At 44.6% G+C, this 19,307-nt stretch overlaps 1 protein-coding gene across 1 annotated transcript in view; it reads right to left on the bottom strand.

Moving 5' to 3' along the window:
- Positions 1-19,028, bottom strand: part of lamc3 (laminin, gamma 3) — a gene marked incomplete at both ends in the record, with an annotated part of 92,577 nt that extends 73,549 nt beyond the window's left edge. The window contains 2 exon segments of the mRNA XM_084486818.1: positions 8,948-9,252; positions 18,635-19,028. Coding sequence (XP_084342944.1) covers positions 8,948-9,252; positions 18,635-19,028 — 699 coding nt within the window.
- Between the last annotated feature and the right edge of the window lie 279 nt (positions 19,029-19,307).

The raw sequence follows: 19,307 nt of genomic DNA, 5'->3' as shown, positions 1-19,307 counted from the left end.
GAAATGTCACAAGTCAATGCCAGCAACCTTTTTTCTTTTGGGAAGAAAGTGCCCAGGATATTGTTGCTCTTTCACTCCCCTCCCCGTACCCCCTCCCCCCACCCCCTCTCCCAGCCACACTTTTGTTTTCTGATTCAATCAATTGTACACAAAAGATAATCTTTATTCATAGCCTTCTAGAACTGCCATCTCCAAAGGGCTTTTATTTTGCTGAGGGTCTTTTTTTTTGCAGCGACAAACGCTTCTCATAAATTCTCAGAGGACCTACTGGACCTGCAGAATTGGGTTTGTCGAGTGGCATTTTTCGTCGTTCCTCAAACGTTGTGTGCCCACCGATATATCCAAGAGCACGCAGCCTGTGTGGACTAAAGCACCCCACGGGCTGCAAGTGAATGTTTGCAAATGGTCGTATCCAGGCCACATTTGACACTTTGCTGTCATGTGTGTTCAGAAGCGGTTGTAATGTAGCATTGTTCATTTTCAGGACAAAGACTTATTCACTCCTTTTTTTCTTTACATCTATCACATAGTATCCCTGAATCCAACGTTATAAACGGTCATAACATCAAATTCATCTTGAATGGAGCACAATTTAGAAACAGCAACAGGTCGAGTTTCAGGAGTAAATAATGATCTGTACTTTGAGCATGCCTACTGTATGTCAACAACAGTGAACAGAGTCAGAGCCACATTCAATCATGGGCCTTTGTTGGACGTAAACCAAGAAGAAACAATGCATTATATGCACCATCTCAGCAGGCTAAAGCCCAGCAGGCTGGATCAACATCCCGGGTCACCATTAGTCTTCCTGAGTATATACAAAGTAATAGCATATTTTTGTGATCAATATTTGGAGTGCCTACGATCTATGTGCACACTTATCAGGGGATCATTTTGTAAACGGTGCATTGCTATTGTTGCCTACAGCATGGCCTCATACGTTTATTGCACACTAAATCCTCCCAGTGCATTATTAGCATTTTAGATAACTTAGATACTGCCAAAGCAAGCACATTTCTCCCCCTCATATATCACTGGCACTCATTATCATATGCCGTAGCTATTAGTTATGCTTGGGAGGGGAGTGTAACTTGTGTAAATCAAGGCAAACATTCTTTTAAATATCATTTGCTGCTCTAAAAGGAAGCCTTTTTATTTTTATTAGAAAGGTTAATTAATAGGCTGCCGTTATTTATTGTGCAGACCCAAGCACAGGCTTAATTAACTGCCATTCAGCCACTCTGACTTTGTGATGTGAGCGGCGGTGGCACCACCACAGCGTCTGGCACCCCCAGGCGGCCTGGCAGCCCGCCAGGTCTGCGTTAGGCTGGCTGTCTAACTGGTCTAAATGAGCCTTGAACCCACACATGCTATATGAAGTCAGTGCAGCCGTTTTAACCAGATACCCATCTGCTGAAGAGACCCTGAGGCGCCTATGTACGTAGCACGGCCTCGCTGTCGTCTCGGAAGATCTCTCTCTCGCTCTGTCTGCCTTCCTTGTCTTCTATCCATCTTGACCATTTTTTTTCTCTTCCTTCATTCTATTTTCTGCGTGTTTCCTTCAAAATGAGTGTCTGGAGGCAGTGAAGGGGAATGAGAGCGGAGTGGCTCATTCCAAAGTTAATAACTTTTTTTAATTTAATTGCTTAAGTTCATTGTGCCCCCAATATGTATTTTTCCCCTTTTACTCATTGTCATTCAACTCTGGGATTCCAATTTGCCACACGGCTTTTGAGAGCACGAGAGAGACAGAGTGGGAGGGAGAGAGTGGGGGGGGGGAGAGAGGGAGAGAGGGAAGGAGAGAGAGAGAGGGAATGGCACAGTGGCAGGAGAGAGACAAACTATTTTAATGGATGACTGAACAAATTAAATCTGTATTTCTACCACAGCTTTCATCTTCTTTACCGTATAATATATGGGTTTACAAAACTGTAGTGAGATGTTATTTCAGGGTATAAGAAGCACGGTCACCATGATGAGTAAGTTCATCGTTGGAGATAATTTGTTTAGTGAAAAATAAACAGCGACAAACACATTAGATATCAATAATGCGGATGTCCTTCTAGACATATATTGACCATAGACGAGACTGAATAGTGAAGAAGCTATCAATTCAGTACCACAAAGAGTTAGATTAATATTTACAACTGTCAAATCACCATGCAGAAGGCCACCATGAGGGGATCCCTTTAAAAGAGTAGGGGATAAAAACGGCTATTTGATGCAAAGTGGTCCCCCTTCACTTTTGAAATGCTAACTGAAAATCTGTAGAGGGATTAAAATGCTAATAAAACAGACAGGATACGATTGCTGTTTTTAAGCCTTATGAAATATTCATGCTTATGTATGAGCCCAGAGTTGCAGGCAGCACTGTTAGCACAGTGAAGTGTGCTAGGAGTTTAGCTCCCTGCTACAGGTGACCTTTTCCCACCGGAGGAATGCGACAAAAACTGAACAGATTGAGAAGTCATCGCATTGTTTTCTGAGGCAGACTCCTTTCACTCTTTTGCTTCAGCCATTGTGGAATTCACTTAAAGTTACTTAAACGTATGTTAAAATGACATCTGTGAGTTCATATTCAATATTCAAAATATGACATATGTAAATGGATTTAATAAGTGAGTAATTGATTGTTTTCAGTGTTTTATTTCTAATTGACTTGAGTTGAGTCTGGAGCTGGTTGCTACCTTAAAGGCATTTCACTGCTGCCTTTCAGTCACACCCAACCCTGGGGGTGTGAATGTCTAGGCCCCGCCCACCGCTATGTGGTGTATCATAAACAGACATCTGGTGAAGATGCTTGCTTCTAGCATAGAAGCTTAGCGTAGCAGCTGCTAATGTGTCCTTCAGAGAACTTTGGTGGCCTACAATAGACGATACAAACTTCTACAAAAGTCCAACTTTAAGAGCAGGAGTTCACCTGGCAGCCGCCAAACTCCTGAAAGGTCAACTCATCACTCTGATTGCGGACAGGGGATGTGGTCAAAGCAGGGAAGACACTCCCCTTCCCTTACTTAGTCATTCATACCCTCATTCCACTTGATTCAGAGGTGGAAATCCAATTTAGGCACTATCATTTAGTGGGACAGATCGCTCTGATGGGCAAAGTTGAAAACTATTGAGATGAAGGAATAGGCCTACTTAGGTAGCGTGACCTATAAGTGCTCACCAGCAAGCTTAGCCTCTTTCTAAGACTCGCGCTGACCGTCGTTCCGTCCTTGCCTTCTTTAATTCATCATTTTTTTCTTTCACTCTTTCTTTTCTATCTCTCATGAGCCAAATCTACAGCCAAATATAAATTGTAAGACATGTGGTTTCTAATTTAAATACATTTGAATTGTATTCTGTCAAAATGCACTTCTAGTCACAACTACGTACCTAATTATCAAATTATTTTCCCCCGTAGTTTCAGCCTATGCATAACATTTCAAAAGAGGGAAAGTGTTGGCAACCTCAACCTATAATCTTACATTATTGTGTCTACAAAGCCCTACACTGAATTTGGTCAGAATACTTATTAGCTTGTGAAATTAGTCCACAAAGACAGTTATTTTATTATAAGCAGGCATAGTTATGGGCTCAAAAGGGGTCCTCGTGAGAGTGGCAGGAGGTGGGTTTTAGTAGCAGCAGCGAGTTTCATTATGCACATAACTTAAAGTAACAACATCGGGCGCAAGAGTCTGCGTCTTTAATATATATATATAAACTGTATATATATATCTATCTATACATAACACATCTCAATTATATTTTTTGTTGAATGAAATAATAATAAAAAACAAGCCACCCAATGTATTTGAAGTTTGCTGGTACCACCCTATGATGACATGTGTTAGTCGCTATAGCCTTAGCTGGTAGTTTGTGTGTTTCTGTAATTTTTCTGTATACTCATATTCGTTGTTTTCACCTCCAAAGCTGAGCATATTGACCTGAACCAGGCTTAAACAAATGACTTTGAGTGAATTTTAGAAATCCATTTATTTTCTTTGGTCATTAATGTAATTATTATTGTCAAGCAGGTAAGGATGACTGCATATATCCCAGCGCAGTCGTTGGAGGTTGACCCAGCTCTTACCACTATACTACCCTTTCTTCAGGGATCCCTTGCCAGAGAATATTTGTATTAAGTATCGTATGTGCTTAATATTATGTTTTGAGTTTGTTCTAAAATATAAAAGGTCTATCCATCATGATTCCTCACCCTCTGGCGCTTTACTGCTAAATGAAGCTTCCCCAAGAAGTTAAAAAAGTTAAAAGTTTTATTCTTTTTTTAAGCTGCATTGGCTCACCAATCTCCATACTGAACATGTATTCATGCCTGGATTTTATAACTGTGTGCCTAGCAACAGACTGCAGACTGGGACAGCGTCGTTACATCCCCCTATTACACTTCACATTAACAATATGGCTACAGACGATTCAAAATGAGCCCAATCAGGTCCATCTGTCCATGATGTCAGCTACCGTCATTCATCAATCAACATGGTTTATTAAGCAGGAGGTAAGACCGAGAACACATCAGATATATATCCCCATAAGATACGGGGCGGATAAGCCTAAGCGACGATAAGACATTTAAGATGTAGATTCAGTTTACTTGTCCTCCAGTCATGCAATCCTCCAGAGCCTCTTCTGGATGCGCCCTCCGTACCGGAGCCGTTTCTCCCCGTATCCTGGCTCTAAATCAGAGGAACACGGGGAACCCGCTGCTGCACTGTGTGTGATTTACAGTTCGGAAACTGAAGCACCCACAAGCATTAGCAAAAAACCAATAACAACCAATACCTACATTTTTTCTCACCGGCTGTAACAAAAAATATGGAAAACAGAAATGGCAAAAAAGGAAGAGGAAGGGAAGGGTGTTTGACTCAGAGCCAAAAGATTCTGGCTTGGATTCCCTAGCATCTCTGAGCGAGATGTCTGACTGTATGTGCTTCCTAATGGCATGCATCTCAAAGCACTGGGAGTCACTGGCTGTGGCGGGGTCCTCTGTTGAACAACAAGAAAGACACTATTGCAATCAAATCATATTTTATTCTAATGGAGGAATTGATCTCACTCAATTGCCTGTCTCTGTCTCCTTGAGGTTTTGGAGGAGAACAGATAGAGGAGGAGGAGGAGAGAGGCGGAGGATGGTGCTGATGAGGAGGAGGAGAGAGGAGGTGGAGGAGGAGGTTTATGATGATGACGGTGAAGAGGTGGAGATAGGAGGAGGGAGGCAGAGAAGGAGGAGGAGGAGGAGGCGAGAGGATGAATAGAGAGGAGGAGGCACTGGAGTTTAGTGAGGTTGATGAGCGATTTGCCACCCAATCTGTGTGTATTCCTGCCTACTATTGATCCCTGCTCTGCTTTATAATCCCTGGGTCGATGTAATCTGAACCACCATTAAACAGCATTGGCCACTGGCTGCTGGTGTAACTACAGCATCCTTCCACTGATCAGCCCTAAAGGCCACCAGAGGCTTACGCACACAATGCCACGCTAAGAAATCATCAGATGAAGCAATACCGAAGGCACAATGTATTGGCATACTGACTTCATAGGCAAGGAGTTATTTTTTATTATTTATTTTTTTTGAATGCTTCCAATCAAAGACGTGGAATTAGAAAATAAGTAGAGTGAACACATAATAGACTGTGGTGCATCGCTGGTAAATTGGATTAAGGATAGATTAATCAGTGTTCACAAGTATGGAAATATCTCGCCACAAAGCGTTTCTTAATACATCGGCGCAGAAGGAGTTTGCGATAATGTCGGACGTGGCAAAGTTAAAGTAAAAAGTAGAATAATTATAGTGAAAAAAGATTAAAATATAATTATGGGTTTAATCTACAAAAATAGTAGATGAATGACCTCATTAAAACATGTTTTTTAATACCTTAATTCCAAGACATACACATCTTTTGTGTGTATAAGTGAGTGCAGATGTGGGCGGCATTAGCTCAGGAGGTAGAGCGGGTTGGCTGGTAACCGCAGTCTTGCTGGTTGGATCCCCGGCTCCTCCTAGCTGAGTGTCGAGGTGTCGAGGTGTCCCTGAGCGAGACGCCTCACCCTGATTGCTCCTGATGAGCTGGCTGTCACCCTGTGTGGTGGACTCCGCCGTTGGGGTGCGAATGTGTGCATGAATGGGTGAATGTCAGTCAACACTGTAAAGTGAGAGTCACTATATGAATGAGGACCATTTACCAGATGTGGGTTTGTGTGTGTGTGTGTGCCTGTTTGTGTGTGTGCGCCTGCGTTGGTACCTCGGAGGAATACGTTTCCCGTTATCTAGTCTAAGTCTAGTCTCAATGGTTAGTTGACTGTACATGTTATCAGATATCATGATATTTTATCTATCTATCTATTTTATAAAAAAAAAAAATTAAACCAAAGAACAACACAGATGGAAACTAGCCTTCTGGCCAAATCTGGCATATTTACAGAAATGTCTATTAATATGCACTGTCCCTGTCAAATAAACAAATAAAATAAAACACAACAGCTATGAGACCCCAAATGCCCAACAACAATTCAAATATTAACATGAGATACAAACACAGTTCTAACGAACGTAACAAGTGCACTGCCTCTCACACGCACGTAGAAGACGAACCCGTCCGACAATATCGTACCAAGTCGCTCCTAAATCCCGTCAAGCATATAATACTCCAACCCTAACCCCTGGGGTGTTACGCGTAACGCGCTACCAACTCCCGAATAAAACCCAAGACTGCCAGCCCTCTAGCGGGGCTCTTACACCGGGGGACAAGAGGCGGCCCGCTGCTCGTACCACACAGATACAGCCACACAGAAATAGCGGGGAGGCGAAGAGGGTTAGCATGTAGGGATTAATCAGAAACGGCAACAACTCTAATCTCTGGTTTCTCAGACTCAAAACGGCGGGCTCCATCTCCTATTGCCTTAAGCTCTTTCCGTCCACCATTACTGAGGGAGGTGGCGGGAGGCTAATCTAAACTAAAAACAAGATTGCGTGGTGTATCGCTGCCGGGGTGTGTGTGGCGGTCAGGGGGTGGGACGGAACAAGAAGAAGAAGAAAAATGGATTTTCTTTCCTGTCCAGACAGAACTGTATTTTTTCAGTTTTTTTAGATTTTGTTTGTCGGATAAGTGGTTATGACTAAGACCCCCCCCCCCCCCAAAGTCAAAAAATCCTAAATGTAATATTTTCAATTTCTATTTCCGGCCAAGTTCCTCTACCAGCTGAACAAAGTCAGACAGACGCTATAGGTGGACAGGCTTCCAGCATCGAAACCAAACCCTGACTCATTTCATCTCTCTCTCTGTCTCTCTCTCTCTCTCTCTCTCTCTCTCTCTCTCTCTCTCTCTCTCTATCCTGCCACACAGCGTGCTAACCTCCAGCAACACTAAACCTAATCCAATAGTGAATTTCATTTCTATTTTCTCTTGCTTCAGACCCCTGGGGGCCCGCGCACGTCAGAGATGAGGAGAGAGAAGAGTGAGAGAGAGAGGGACAGACTTCATTCTCCGCTGCTTAGCTTGTATACCTCTCTCTCTCTCTCTCTCTCTCTCTCTCTCTCTCGCTCTCATGAAAGAGAAAAAAATATTGATACATACACACGTTAAAAGGCATATAGTTGAAAAGTAAAGTTTGAATAACCATATCATTGAACTTAAAGGATGTTCACCAAGCTTTTTCTATAACCTTTTTTCTATCAATCTATAAACTTTTTCAGGGTAGATAATATAATATCACAATTGTAATGGTTGACTTTTGGTCTTGTGCTAATGATTTATTCCCTGGCTAACATGATGGGAGGCCTGAGAGGCCATCCAGCGATACAACACATCACTTAACCCTCCTCTGAAAGCTTCCAAAGCCATCTTTTCTACTTAGCTTCTCCACAACTGACTTGAATTCTTAAACTCTGATTAGTCGTCCGTCTTTTGTAATGGAAATCAGCAGGTGAACCTCCTTGTATCTTTCCAGTGTGAGACAAGATAGAACCAGTTTAGAACCTGAAACAGCCGGTGCTCTGTTGAAGAGTTCATGCTCATAGATTTGTGTCAGTATATTCCCATTTGGATTTTCTGTATTAATTATTGATTTAACAACATGGATTTTCCCTCTCCTAAAAGATGCAGGTCTTTCCCTTACTCAACTGGTGCATGTTTGTGTGGTGTCCTCTAACCTAGTCTAAATTAGACATCAGTAAATTACTCAGAATAAATATGGATTTCATGACAAGGCTTAACATACCCTTGGTCCGTATGTCCCACTGCGGTAATAAGGAGTGGATATTGACTTCCCCTCAGGTCGGGTCAAAGTTCAATTCAGTTCAGCATCTTTGACCAGAAGTTCAAATAAATATGCAGACACACATGCGATAAGGTGCACGCACCCATCAACAGACAGACAGGTTTGGTGAACTCTTGAACTCTACTTTCACAGTCAATCTGCAAGTCATCACACCCGTCTGCAGGGGACATAAGTAGTTCCTCATCAGAACAGACGTGGGAGATATGCTGCGATTCACTCTGACGTTTTGTGCAATCGAATCGAGACGCTGGCGTCTCCCCTAGTGCTGTCTGGACCGGTTATGCTGGTGGGGATCCATTGAAACGTCATTACAATCTTTTTAAAAAGTCAATAGAATGTGACACACACTCACTCACTCACACACTCAAACGCACACACACACACACAAACTGACTCACTCGCTCACTCAAACGCACACATACACACACACATTGACTCACTCGCTCAAACACTCGCTCAAACGCACACACACACACACACACACACACACACACTCAAACGCACGCATACACACACACACACACTGACTCACTCGCTCACACACTCGCTCAAACGCACACACACACACACACCGACTCACCGACTCACTCGCTCAAACGCACACACACACACACACACACACACACACACACACACACACACACAGCCGACGCCCCCCCCCCCCCACCTGCAGCACCACGCTCTGGTCGAAGTTGTAGGCGCTGGGCCGGCCCTCCAGGGTGGAGAAGGCCACGTTGCCCCCGGTGAGCGGGGAGATGTCGCTGAACTCCTCGGTGCAGGCGGGGCCGCGCTCGTCCTCCCCGGGCCGCAGGTAGCCCTTGGCGTCGCGGCCGTAGGTCTTCAGGCAGGAGCCGCTGTAGTACTGGTAGGGCAGCCAGGGCCCGTCGCGCTCCAGACGCTTGTAGATGGCGAAGCTCTCCGGGCGGCTGGTGTGGAACTTGAGCCGCACGTAGGTGATCTCGAAGGCCTTCCCTGGGCAGGGACGGAGGGGAACACGGGGTGAGCTGGGGGTGAGCTGGGGGTGAGCTGGGGGTGGGCTGGGGGTGAGCTGGGGGTGGGCTGGGGGTGAGCTGGGGGTGGGCTGGGGGTGAGCTGGGGGTGGGCTGGGGGTGGGCTGGGGGTGAGCTGGGGGTGGGCTGGGCTGTTTCTGGGACTCACCGAGTATATAAAACCAACCCATTTGTACATTTACATTTAGGGCATTTAGCAGACGCCTTTATCCAAAGCAACTTACAATAAGTACGTTTGTCATAAGAAAGTGAATCAATTGCTTTCGGTACAGTAAGGATGCTCATAGAACCAAACCAACCAAGTACTAACAATTGTACAAGTACTAACATTTGTACACAGTCAACATGGAGTTTAGTGATGGGGTGAGCTGTTTCTTGCTACCAGCATTACCAGCTATGAAAGCTTAAATGACACATGCATAAACAGACAAACATATCACATTCATAATTAAGCTGGTGTTTAGGAAGGCAGAAAGATGCAGTTTCGCTTCTTTGGATTTTGGAAATAAACAAACTTATCTTGTTCCAAATCTACCTACGGCGTTCGGCTAGGAAGTACCACTCTGCTTGTTGACTTTTTATTGTAAAACGAACACGCATATCCTCGAACAAATCTCAAGTTCTCTTATCTTAAGTTATGCATTAATATTTTCATCTTTTCATTTTCTTTTGTTCTACCCAAAACAAGCAACAAAACAAGCTGAACATATCACCTTCCAAATGGATATGGACTTCCGCTATATGCACAACGATTTAGCGTTGGGTGAACGCATGTGTTTTCTAACGTATAAGCAATGTATGAAGATGGGTATAGGGCCCAGAGGACACGGGGAAACACACCTAATTGCATTTAAGAAAAAAACAAGGCAAAGGGGATCGCTGTGATTTCCCTTGCCTGTGTGCAGCGTAAATGAATGTCCTCCCTGCCGCAGTAGAAGAATTCTCTAGATTATTTTCTCATTACACAGGACATAATAAGCCCCTGAAGTGAACTGTAGGTCAAAGGGAAAGGAAGAGGAAATATGTCTTCATTGTTTGTGATTTAGATATTTTTTCTCCACCAGCATTGCATTGTAAGCCTGACAGTAACCCTAGGCATAACAAATCCATTTGACTTTAGTGGATGATTAAAATTAAAGCAAAAAAATGACAAGTAAACAAATTACAGGTAACAGGGAGCCGTCCTTTGGCAAGAAGTCAAGGTTTTAATTGAAAGTTTGGCTGCCAGTTTGTTTATTTTTGCGTGGTCCTGTCCTTTCTTAACTTGACAATAAAGCAAATGAAGGGATGGAGGAAAGGGTGAACGTTGGGGTGAAGGACGAGAGACACAAGCCTAGCGGAGCACATGAGAGTAGCAGGAGTCAAGGAGGACAGAGTGGTGGGATGAACCTATTCCTTCCCTACACTCAATCCAAGCCTGTGTTAAAAAAAAACAACCACTGGGATAGCAGAAGCCCTGGTCAGCGTATCATGGGCCAAAGAGACGTCTCTCCGACAGAAGATGTGGAAAAGGGGTTAACAGTCTGCGGCAATGTGCTGCAATTTTACAGTTTAATTGAAGCAGTGGGGATAACTACTTTTTTTTTTCAGAGTCTTATCTGAGCAGCAAAAATATTCTGCAAATGGTGTGGTACGAGGTGAGATTAAATAAAATCTGAGGGCAGTATGTATCTCGGCATACTTTAATAATTTTCATGCTTTGTTGTCACATGTGGAGGCGAGATTGTTCTGCCTGAGAGGAAATGTAAATATTGGACCGTAATTCCTGACATTCTTATCTGTACCGAGGTGGTGGCGAGCAGAGAATATTGATAATTGAAAGACCTGTTGGTTATGTATCATCCACTTTGCATTTGGCTGAACGTTGGAAGTTTAAAAAAGCTTCTTGCCTGTTAAACCATCGACCTGACAACACTGCTCTGTGCTTCTTTGAGCGTTGTTGATATGCTTTCCTGCCTTTGGGGCTGGGGTTGTAAATTAACCAAAACCAACACCAGCTTTTAATTCCTATGATTGATTTGAATCTGCAGATGTAAAAATCCTTCATGTGCACCAAGCTGAGACCACCACTTCACCAATACCATTCACTATGTAACCATTTATCCATGGCGACTTGAAGGTGAATTCAGCGCTGTGTCATAGAATAGAATATCATCTTCTTTAGTGCCATTGCACAGTGAAATTTAAATGTAATCCAGATGGTGCGATTCACAACAACAAATCTTTAATATATAAGATTGAGAGGAAGCTCGGGGTTAGGACATCTCGCTCTAAGCATAGCTACGGGTCGGGCCGTGGTGAATTCAGGTCATTGAGGGGAAGCTAGGGGTAAGGACATCTTGCTCGCAGCAAACCTCTGAGTTCGGCTGTGGACTATGGGCTATCCAATGCAGTGCCTTTTGGTTGGTAGTCCAGCAATCATCACAAGGTCTCATCACAAGAGAACATTTAAAAACAGTTACCCTTTGCCATAACAGAGGTATATATATATATATATATATATATATATATATATATATATATACACATTAGTGTCAGTTAAACGTGCTATTAATGGCGTTAACTCAAACCCATTTTAATGGAGTAAATTTTTTTATTGCGAGATGAACGTTTTTTTTTAACCTTTTTACCATTGCCTGAGAGATTATTTGCTCCGAGTGTGAATGACTGCTCCAAGTGCAGTGTTGGGAAGGATACTTAAAATGTATCCAGTTACAGAATACAGAATACAGAATACAGAATATATGCCCAAAAATGTAATTTGTAATGTATTCCATAACACGAATACATTATACGCCATACGCAATCTGAGTATTGTATTCTGGATACTTCCACATTGAATTGCATTTTTTAAGTGTAGGAATGCGGCATCAAATCCTGCTTACTAAACAGGCCTATTCTGGTATGTTCTTCTGTTCCAACTGGCTGAATGTGTTAGGCCCAAGTCTCCCTGAAAGTGCACTAGATTATATAATTTGTCATATATATATATCATCAACTCTACAGCAAATTATCTCTCACTTATCTCTCACTCTAGAGAGTGAGAGAGAGTATTGAGCATATTCACACCAGGAAAGTCCTTAGTTTGCTCTCTTTTGTCCGGACCAAAATACAATGTTTATTTTTTGGTTTGGTGCGGTTCCTTTTCACATTGCAATTTTCGCAACAGTCCCAGAATTTGACAACAAACCCACATGTGTGCAAAGATCAATCATTGGACGAAAAGGTCTGGGGCGGGGTAAAGTGTTAAATTTAAAAAAAGGCGGGGAAGCGCTGGTGAAAGTAAACAATCAGGGATATCAAGCGTGATATCCATTGATCTACGGACCGGTTGAACTCCTTCTCCCTCATCCTGATGCAGAATGTGTTAAATGTATTGGCATTTTTATGTGTGTTTTCCAGCATACGTTTAATGTGGGTGTTTGCCCAAATATCCACGAGCCACGACTCATTTTCACAGTCCGACAATGTGCTGCTAATCTTGTTACCGCTAATCAAACAATTATTCTCATAATGCGCACGGCTGAGCGTGGGCCTGTTACGTCCAAAGAGGCGTATGCTTTTTAGAACCGGATCGGACCGGGGTGCGTTCGCTTTCACATCTCAAGCGAATCACACCAGGGTTCGTTTGGAAGCGACCCGAGACCACCAGGGAGGTCTCGGCTGATTTGGTGCTCACCAAAGTGAGGTGGTTCGTGGTTGCATTCACACCAATGCAAATGTACCGAACCAAGGGACCAAACTTGTTTAGTGCGCACTAAACGCTGTTGGTGTGTAAGCAAGAGAGTGAATAAACTTGTGAAACAGAGAAGTATTGTCATGTAATCCATTGATTTCAACAATGTATTATATTATAAATACCAACTATTTAAATTGTAACTGTAACGGATTACAGTTACTTATAATTTGTTTTCTGAATACGTAACGCTGGTACATGTATTCCGTTACTCCCCAACACTGTCCAAGTGAGAATTTTAGTGTGAAATTGAACACTACAGTATATAGTACAGTATATGTTTTTACACACAGCAAGCCGATCCAATTTTCCATGTTGATAAGAGCATTAAAATGAGAATGAAATGAAAAAATAAGAGCATTAAAATGAGAATGAAATGAAAAAATAATGACAAAAAGAAATCAAGGGACATTTAGAATAGATAAAAATGTGTTAAAAGTTAACTATGACATTAATGCGATTAATCGCGATGAAATATTTCAATCGTTTGATAGTGCTAATATACATGCATATCTATGTATGTATATAAATATGTATATAGCATGTATAATATAACCCCTCCCCACATGAGGATTGTTGAGGCCTGCTGGGGGTCTCATGTGAACCGTAGCGGAGGGAGAGGACAGGATTTGTTCAGGGTCCCCAGTGACGAGATGCACTCTAATTGGAAAGGCGATGAGCATGTTTCCTACGCTGTCCAGTGACCCATGAGGAGCCATTTCTCTGTTAGAATACTGCACTAAACGTAACTGTATTTTAACAGGATTAGTCCCTGGACTTCCTGTCTTCACAAAAAAACTAGGTTCATGGCCAAGAACCAAACTGCATTCGCTTGACAAGCATGGAGCCATCGCTGTAAACCACCGCTGTACAACGCCACTCTCACCCATTAATGAGAATACAGCTGAGTCCTTGTGTTAGTCCTGACTAGACACACGTTGCAGTGGGAAACGTCAGTAGTGCCTTCTGGTTGCACGCACCTTTGAACTGGTGTCGTCAGTTTACACACAAAGCGTTGGGGTCGTAGCATGCGAGCCCCGTGGAGACTAAACTCAGCAGTGGCCAGACTCAGCATCTCCGAGTGTGTTTACGCGACCCTCGCGTTTCAGACGCAACATCTCCGAGTGTGTTTACGCGACGCTCGCGTTTGGGACGAGATGAATCCAAACAGTTCATCAATGTATTTATTGTCCTGTGTGTGCATCTCTTCCAAATGACGTTCCATGTGCAGGCGATATTGTGTGCGTACGAAACGCTTGCCGTGTGAACCACGAAGCCAAATCTAAAAGCTGTATAATACATGGCTTTGTGCTGTGAAGATCTTTCTCTGACGGCCGATCTTCAGGTTCCCGTCATGTAAAGGTCGCTGGTGGAGCTGTCAGAGAGTCTGCCTGCCGCGGCCACATGTGAGCACACATCTGCCTCTGAGGCCCAGCGGCAGGAACTGACTTTCCTTTGACACAACTCAATGAAAACCAGCTGCAAGGTTCCCGACGTCTGTCTATGTGTGTGTGTGTGTGTGTGTGTGTGTGTGTGTGTGTGTGTGTGTGTGTGTGTGTGTGTGTGTGTATGTGTGTGTGGGTGTCTATGTCCCGTCCCCCGCCCCCCCCCCCCCCCCCCCCACATACACACAAGCAAACATCCCAGGGATCTTTTTTTCCTTCTCCTTTTCATTTCCCATCCTCCTGCTTGTGTTTTGTTTACTCCCACCCCAGCATGGATCCCACAGAAAGACGGGGCTGCAAGATGTGTGCCCCTAACATACCGAGTTCTGTTTATCATCCGCTTCCCTCCCCCACTGAGGGGGGAGGGTTTGTTTTGTTTGGAGAGAGAGAGAGACAGAGAGAGAGAGAGAGACAGAAAGAGACAGAGAGAGAGAGAGAGAGAGAGAGAGAGAGAGAGAGAGAGAGAGAGAGAGACACACACACAGAGTGAAAGACAGAAAGAGACACAGAGAGAGAGAGAGACAGAAAGAGACAGAGAGAGAGAGAGAGAGACAGAGTGAGAGACAGAAAGAGAGAGAGACAGAGAGAGAGACAGAAAGAGACAGAGAGAGAGACAGAAAGAGACAGAGAGAGAGACAGAAAGAGAGAGACAGAGTGAGAGACAGAAAGAGACAGAGAGAGACAGAAAGAGACAGAGAGAGAGACAGAAAGAAAGAGAGACAGAGAGAGAGACAGAAAGAGACAGAGAGAGAGACAGAAAGAGAGCGACAGAGTGAGAGACAGAAAGAGACAGAGAGAGACAGAAAGAGAGAGAGACAGAGAGAGAGACAGAAAGAGACAGAGAGAGACAGAAAGAGAGAGAGACAGAGAGAGAGACAGAAAGAGACAGAGAGAGAAACAGAAAGAGACAGAGAGACAGAGAGACAGAAAGAGAGAGAGACAGAGAGAGAGACAGAAAGAGAGAGAGAGACAGAAAGAGACAGAGAGAGAAACAGAAAGAGACAGAGAGACAGAGAGAGAGACAGAAAGAGAGAGAGAGACAGAAAGAGAGAGAGACAGAAAGAGACAGAGAGAGAGACAGAAAGAGAGAGAGACAGAGAGAGGGAGAGACAGAGAGAGAGAGACAGAAAGAGAGAGAGACAGAGAGAGACAGGGCGAGAGACAGAAAGAGGGAGAGACAAAGAGAGAGACAGAAAGAGAGAGAGACAGAAAGAGAGACAGAGAGAGAGACAGAGAGAGAGACAGAGAGAGAACGAGAGAGAGAGCAAAAGAAAACAGGCCATGTCAAAGATATAACCCCCCACCAAGACAGTCCCCCAGATGGGCCATTGATGCGTGTGTGTGTGTGTGTGTGTGTGTGTGTGTGTGTGTGTGTGTGTGTGTCATACGTACAGTATATAGATCAAAATCAAGCCCATACCAAAGTCTTAATGCGCTCCATTTGTCTGCTGGATAAACATGGCCGGGGAGGTTGAAGGGCCCAGCGCTCCGTGGGGGGTGAGTGGGGGGGGGGGGGTTCTGGGGGGCCTATCAGGTAAGATGAGTAGGCTGCTCTGATCTGGAGGCTACAGAGAGGCCCAGAGGTGTATTTGGTCTGGGCCATCCAGACACGTGGGTGCTGGGAAAGAGTTCCAGAAACAATAAATAGTCCACACGGTGTTCCGCATTCCTGTGTCGCCGGCGTGACCCTTTGATCATCTTGGTACCAAAGCGATCTGGCAGAAGATATTATTGAATTAAACGATTAGCCCAAAAGACACGCCAGCTGTCGGCTTCTGCTGCCAACTCTCATGACATGTGATTTAAATTGTTAGCACTCTGCTGACATTTTCACAGACCCCCTGTCGTAATTATTTCCTTTTTTTATCTAGCTTGAGGCTAAATGTTGTCCTGGGGGAGGTTGTTGGTATTTAGACAGAGAGAGAGAGAGAGAGAGAGAGAGAGAGAGAGAGAGAGAGAGAGAGAGAGAGAGAGAGAGAGAGGGAGAGAGAGAGAGAGAGAGAGAGAGAGAGAGAGAGAGAGAGGGGGGGGGATGGACATTTACACATGAGATGGTCAGTTGGTACGGTTCACTAGATTGACACGATGGACATATAAACATGAGATGATATGTTGGTACGTCCCATTCGATTGACTTGATGTGTCAATCGATGACTCGATTGACACAGACATGAGATGATCCCTTGGTAGGGTCCTCTAACTTGCCTATGATGTAGCTAAAGGGTGGATTTTCAAAAAGCTTATAATGGTATGTAATAAACATCACACCTGGTCGGATATAATGGGGCCTTTTAAAGAATAGGGTTCATAATTCTCATTATTAGTTTTTGGTTAAACAGAGGTTGGATCTTCTCGAAGATTATTTGGTCTAGTAGAACTGGTGTGGGACAAAAAGGGAGGACAGGAAGTGATGACAGGAAATCCAGCTCTCTGACCGTGTACTGTGACATGGGGCGGCATTAGCTCAGGAGGTAGAGCGGGTTGGCTGGTAACCGCAAGGTTGCTCCCCGGCTCCTCCTAGCTGTGTGTCGTGGTGTCCCTGAGCAAGACGCCTCACCCTAATTGCTCCGGACGAGCTGACTGTCGCCCTGCGTGGTGGACTCTGCCGTTGGTGTGTGTGTGTATGGGTGAATGTCAGTCAACACTGTAAAGCGCTATATAAATGAGGACCATTTACCATATGTAACCTGCTGTAAATGCCGCCCCCATTACAGCAGACAGAACGTTTCTGTAGATCAAACATGTTTTTTCGTGTCATGTTAATAACTTGAACAGACAATGAGCCCAGAAGATTGAGATTAGGAAGTTGGCAGAAGGAATCCAAATCATGCAGGATTTCTTCCATTTGGTGTCGTCTTAAAATGTCTATTTTCTAAATACAATTTTCAACGGTTGACCTTTTCCCCCAACTGAATTGCCATCATGTTATTTGGACTCATCCACACCTTTCCCTTTCCCAGGTTCATACATTTTAACATGAGGTAGACAAAGGAATCACTTTACCCATCCAAACTTCTGTATTTGACCATGCGTATAACTTTCTATAAGCAAGACATGATAAATGGAAACAACAACAATCCATTTGAATCCATTCGAATAGATTCGACTGTGAGGTTGTTTATTATTCTATGTGCCTTCTACCACGTTGGACTAATCTGTGACTTTGGGGAACATATATTCCTCCTTAGTGCTTTATAGGCATCGGGTTGCTAGACATGGCCTTCGGGCTATGTGTTTGCAATTACTAGAACAAGGAGGTTTTAAGGCGCGTCTGGCAACATGGGTTTGGTCAGATGGTCAGAAGACAGATTAAAGTCATTACTGAGGAACACACCAAAAAGCCAAGTTACAAAGGTCCAGCTGTTTGGAGTGCTTTTGGGATTCTTTTTTGAACTGATTGGCACATCACAAGAATATGTATCACGCTGTGACAAAAAAAAGGGAGATTATCGCAATACTAACAGTCGATAAGCGTGCAGAAGGCCGTCACAGACTGCCTTGGAAACCCTCATATCAGAACCAGGAACTGAGGGCTCTGAAGCATTTCCACTCGAAACAAAGTCTTACCAGATGGCCCTCTCTCGACCAATAAATCTATTGTAGGATTTAAATTCCCTTCTGTGACAAACAGAATAATAACAAAAACATTCCGCTTGGCCAGTGGTGAGAGTTTCCTAAACTCTTTTTTTCAGGCAAAGACTGTAGCTTGTAAAGTGGGGGGATGTTATGAGGTGTTGTGCTCTGCAGATGCACAGATACCTCCGACACATCAGGGAGTACAACTGACCACAAGGGCGTGTCCATGACACACGCCCTAGTAAAAAAGTGTGTGTGCACACATGTGTGTGTGTGTGTGTGTGTTTGTGTGCGCACACATGTGTGTGTGTGTGTGTGTGTGTGTACATGTGTGTGTGTGTGTGTACACACGTGTGTGTGTGTGTACATGTATGTGTGTGTGTGTGTGCACATGTGTTTGTGTGTGTGTGCGCACACACGTGTGTGTGTGTGTGTGTGTGTACACATGTGTGTGTGTGTGTGTGTGTGTGTGCACACACGTGTGTGTGTACATGTATGTGTGTGTGTGTGTGTGCACACATGTGTGTGTGTGTGTGTGTGTGTGTGTGTGTGTGTGTGTTCAATGCACAGAGCTCCTGGCTCCTTACCCAGGTGAAGGGTGATGTTGACGGAGTTGGGGTGCTGCACCCCGTAGAACATGGACTGGCTCTGCCACCAGGTGGGCTCCTGGTCCGTGTGGAAGTCGGTGAGCAGGCGGGCGCCGTGGCTGCGCTCGCGGTCGGCGGCGTCGCAGCGGTGGCAGAGGCGCGTGGAGCCCGTCTGCATGCAGTAGTCCTCGGGGGGCGCGCCGCACGCGTTGGACGCCAGCGCGCTGCGGTTGAAGGCGGCGTTTTCAAACTTGGGCATGCAGCGGCTGGGCCGGCCGCCGTCGGCGTCGTAGCAGGAGTCCATGGCCCCCCAGGCCAGGAGGGAGGAGCGGCGCTGGAGGTGGAGGGTGAGGAGGATGGCCAGGGCCAGAGACACCGTCCCGGGGGCTTCCATGCTTGAGTTTCAGGTCTAGTAGTTCCAGATCTTTACGTTGACTTGGACGCAAAAAAAAGTGTGCAGGAGGGTGAGTCAGTCCTTCATGCTCGGAGACGGAACATGGAGCCAGTCTGTGGTGTTTGGAGAAGTAATCCAACAAGAGCAACACAAACTCCTGGCTTGTTCTGCTGTTCCCCTCTCTGTTTCCTCCTGTGTTCCTGCTGGCCTCACTGCCTCAGCGTTCCCTCTCTCGCTGCAGACTGGAGAAAAGGGCAGAGAAGTTAGCCAGGGGTCCCC

The sequence above is a fragment of the Micromesistius poutassou genome, assembly GCF_964030765.1.
Source record: "Micromesistius poutassou genome assembly, chromosome: 22".
Lineage (NCBI taxonomy): Eukaryota > Metazoa > Chordata > Actinopteri > Gadiformes > Gadidae > Micromesistius > Micromesistius poutassou.
Note: the sequence above shows the minus strand (reverse complement) of the source record. Positions and strands in the feature narration are given on the sequence as shown.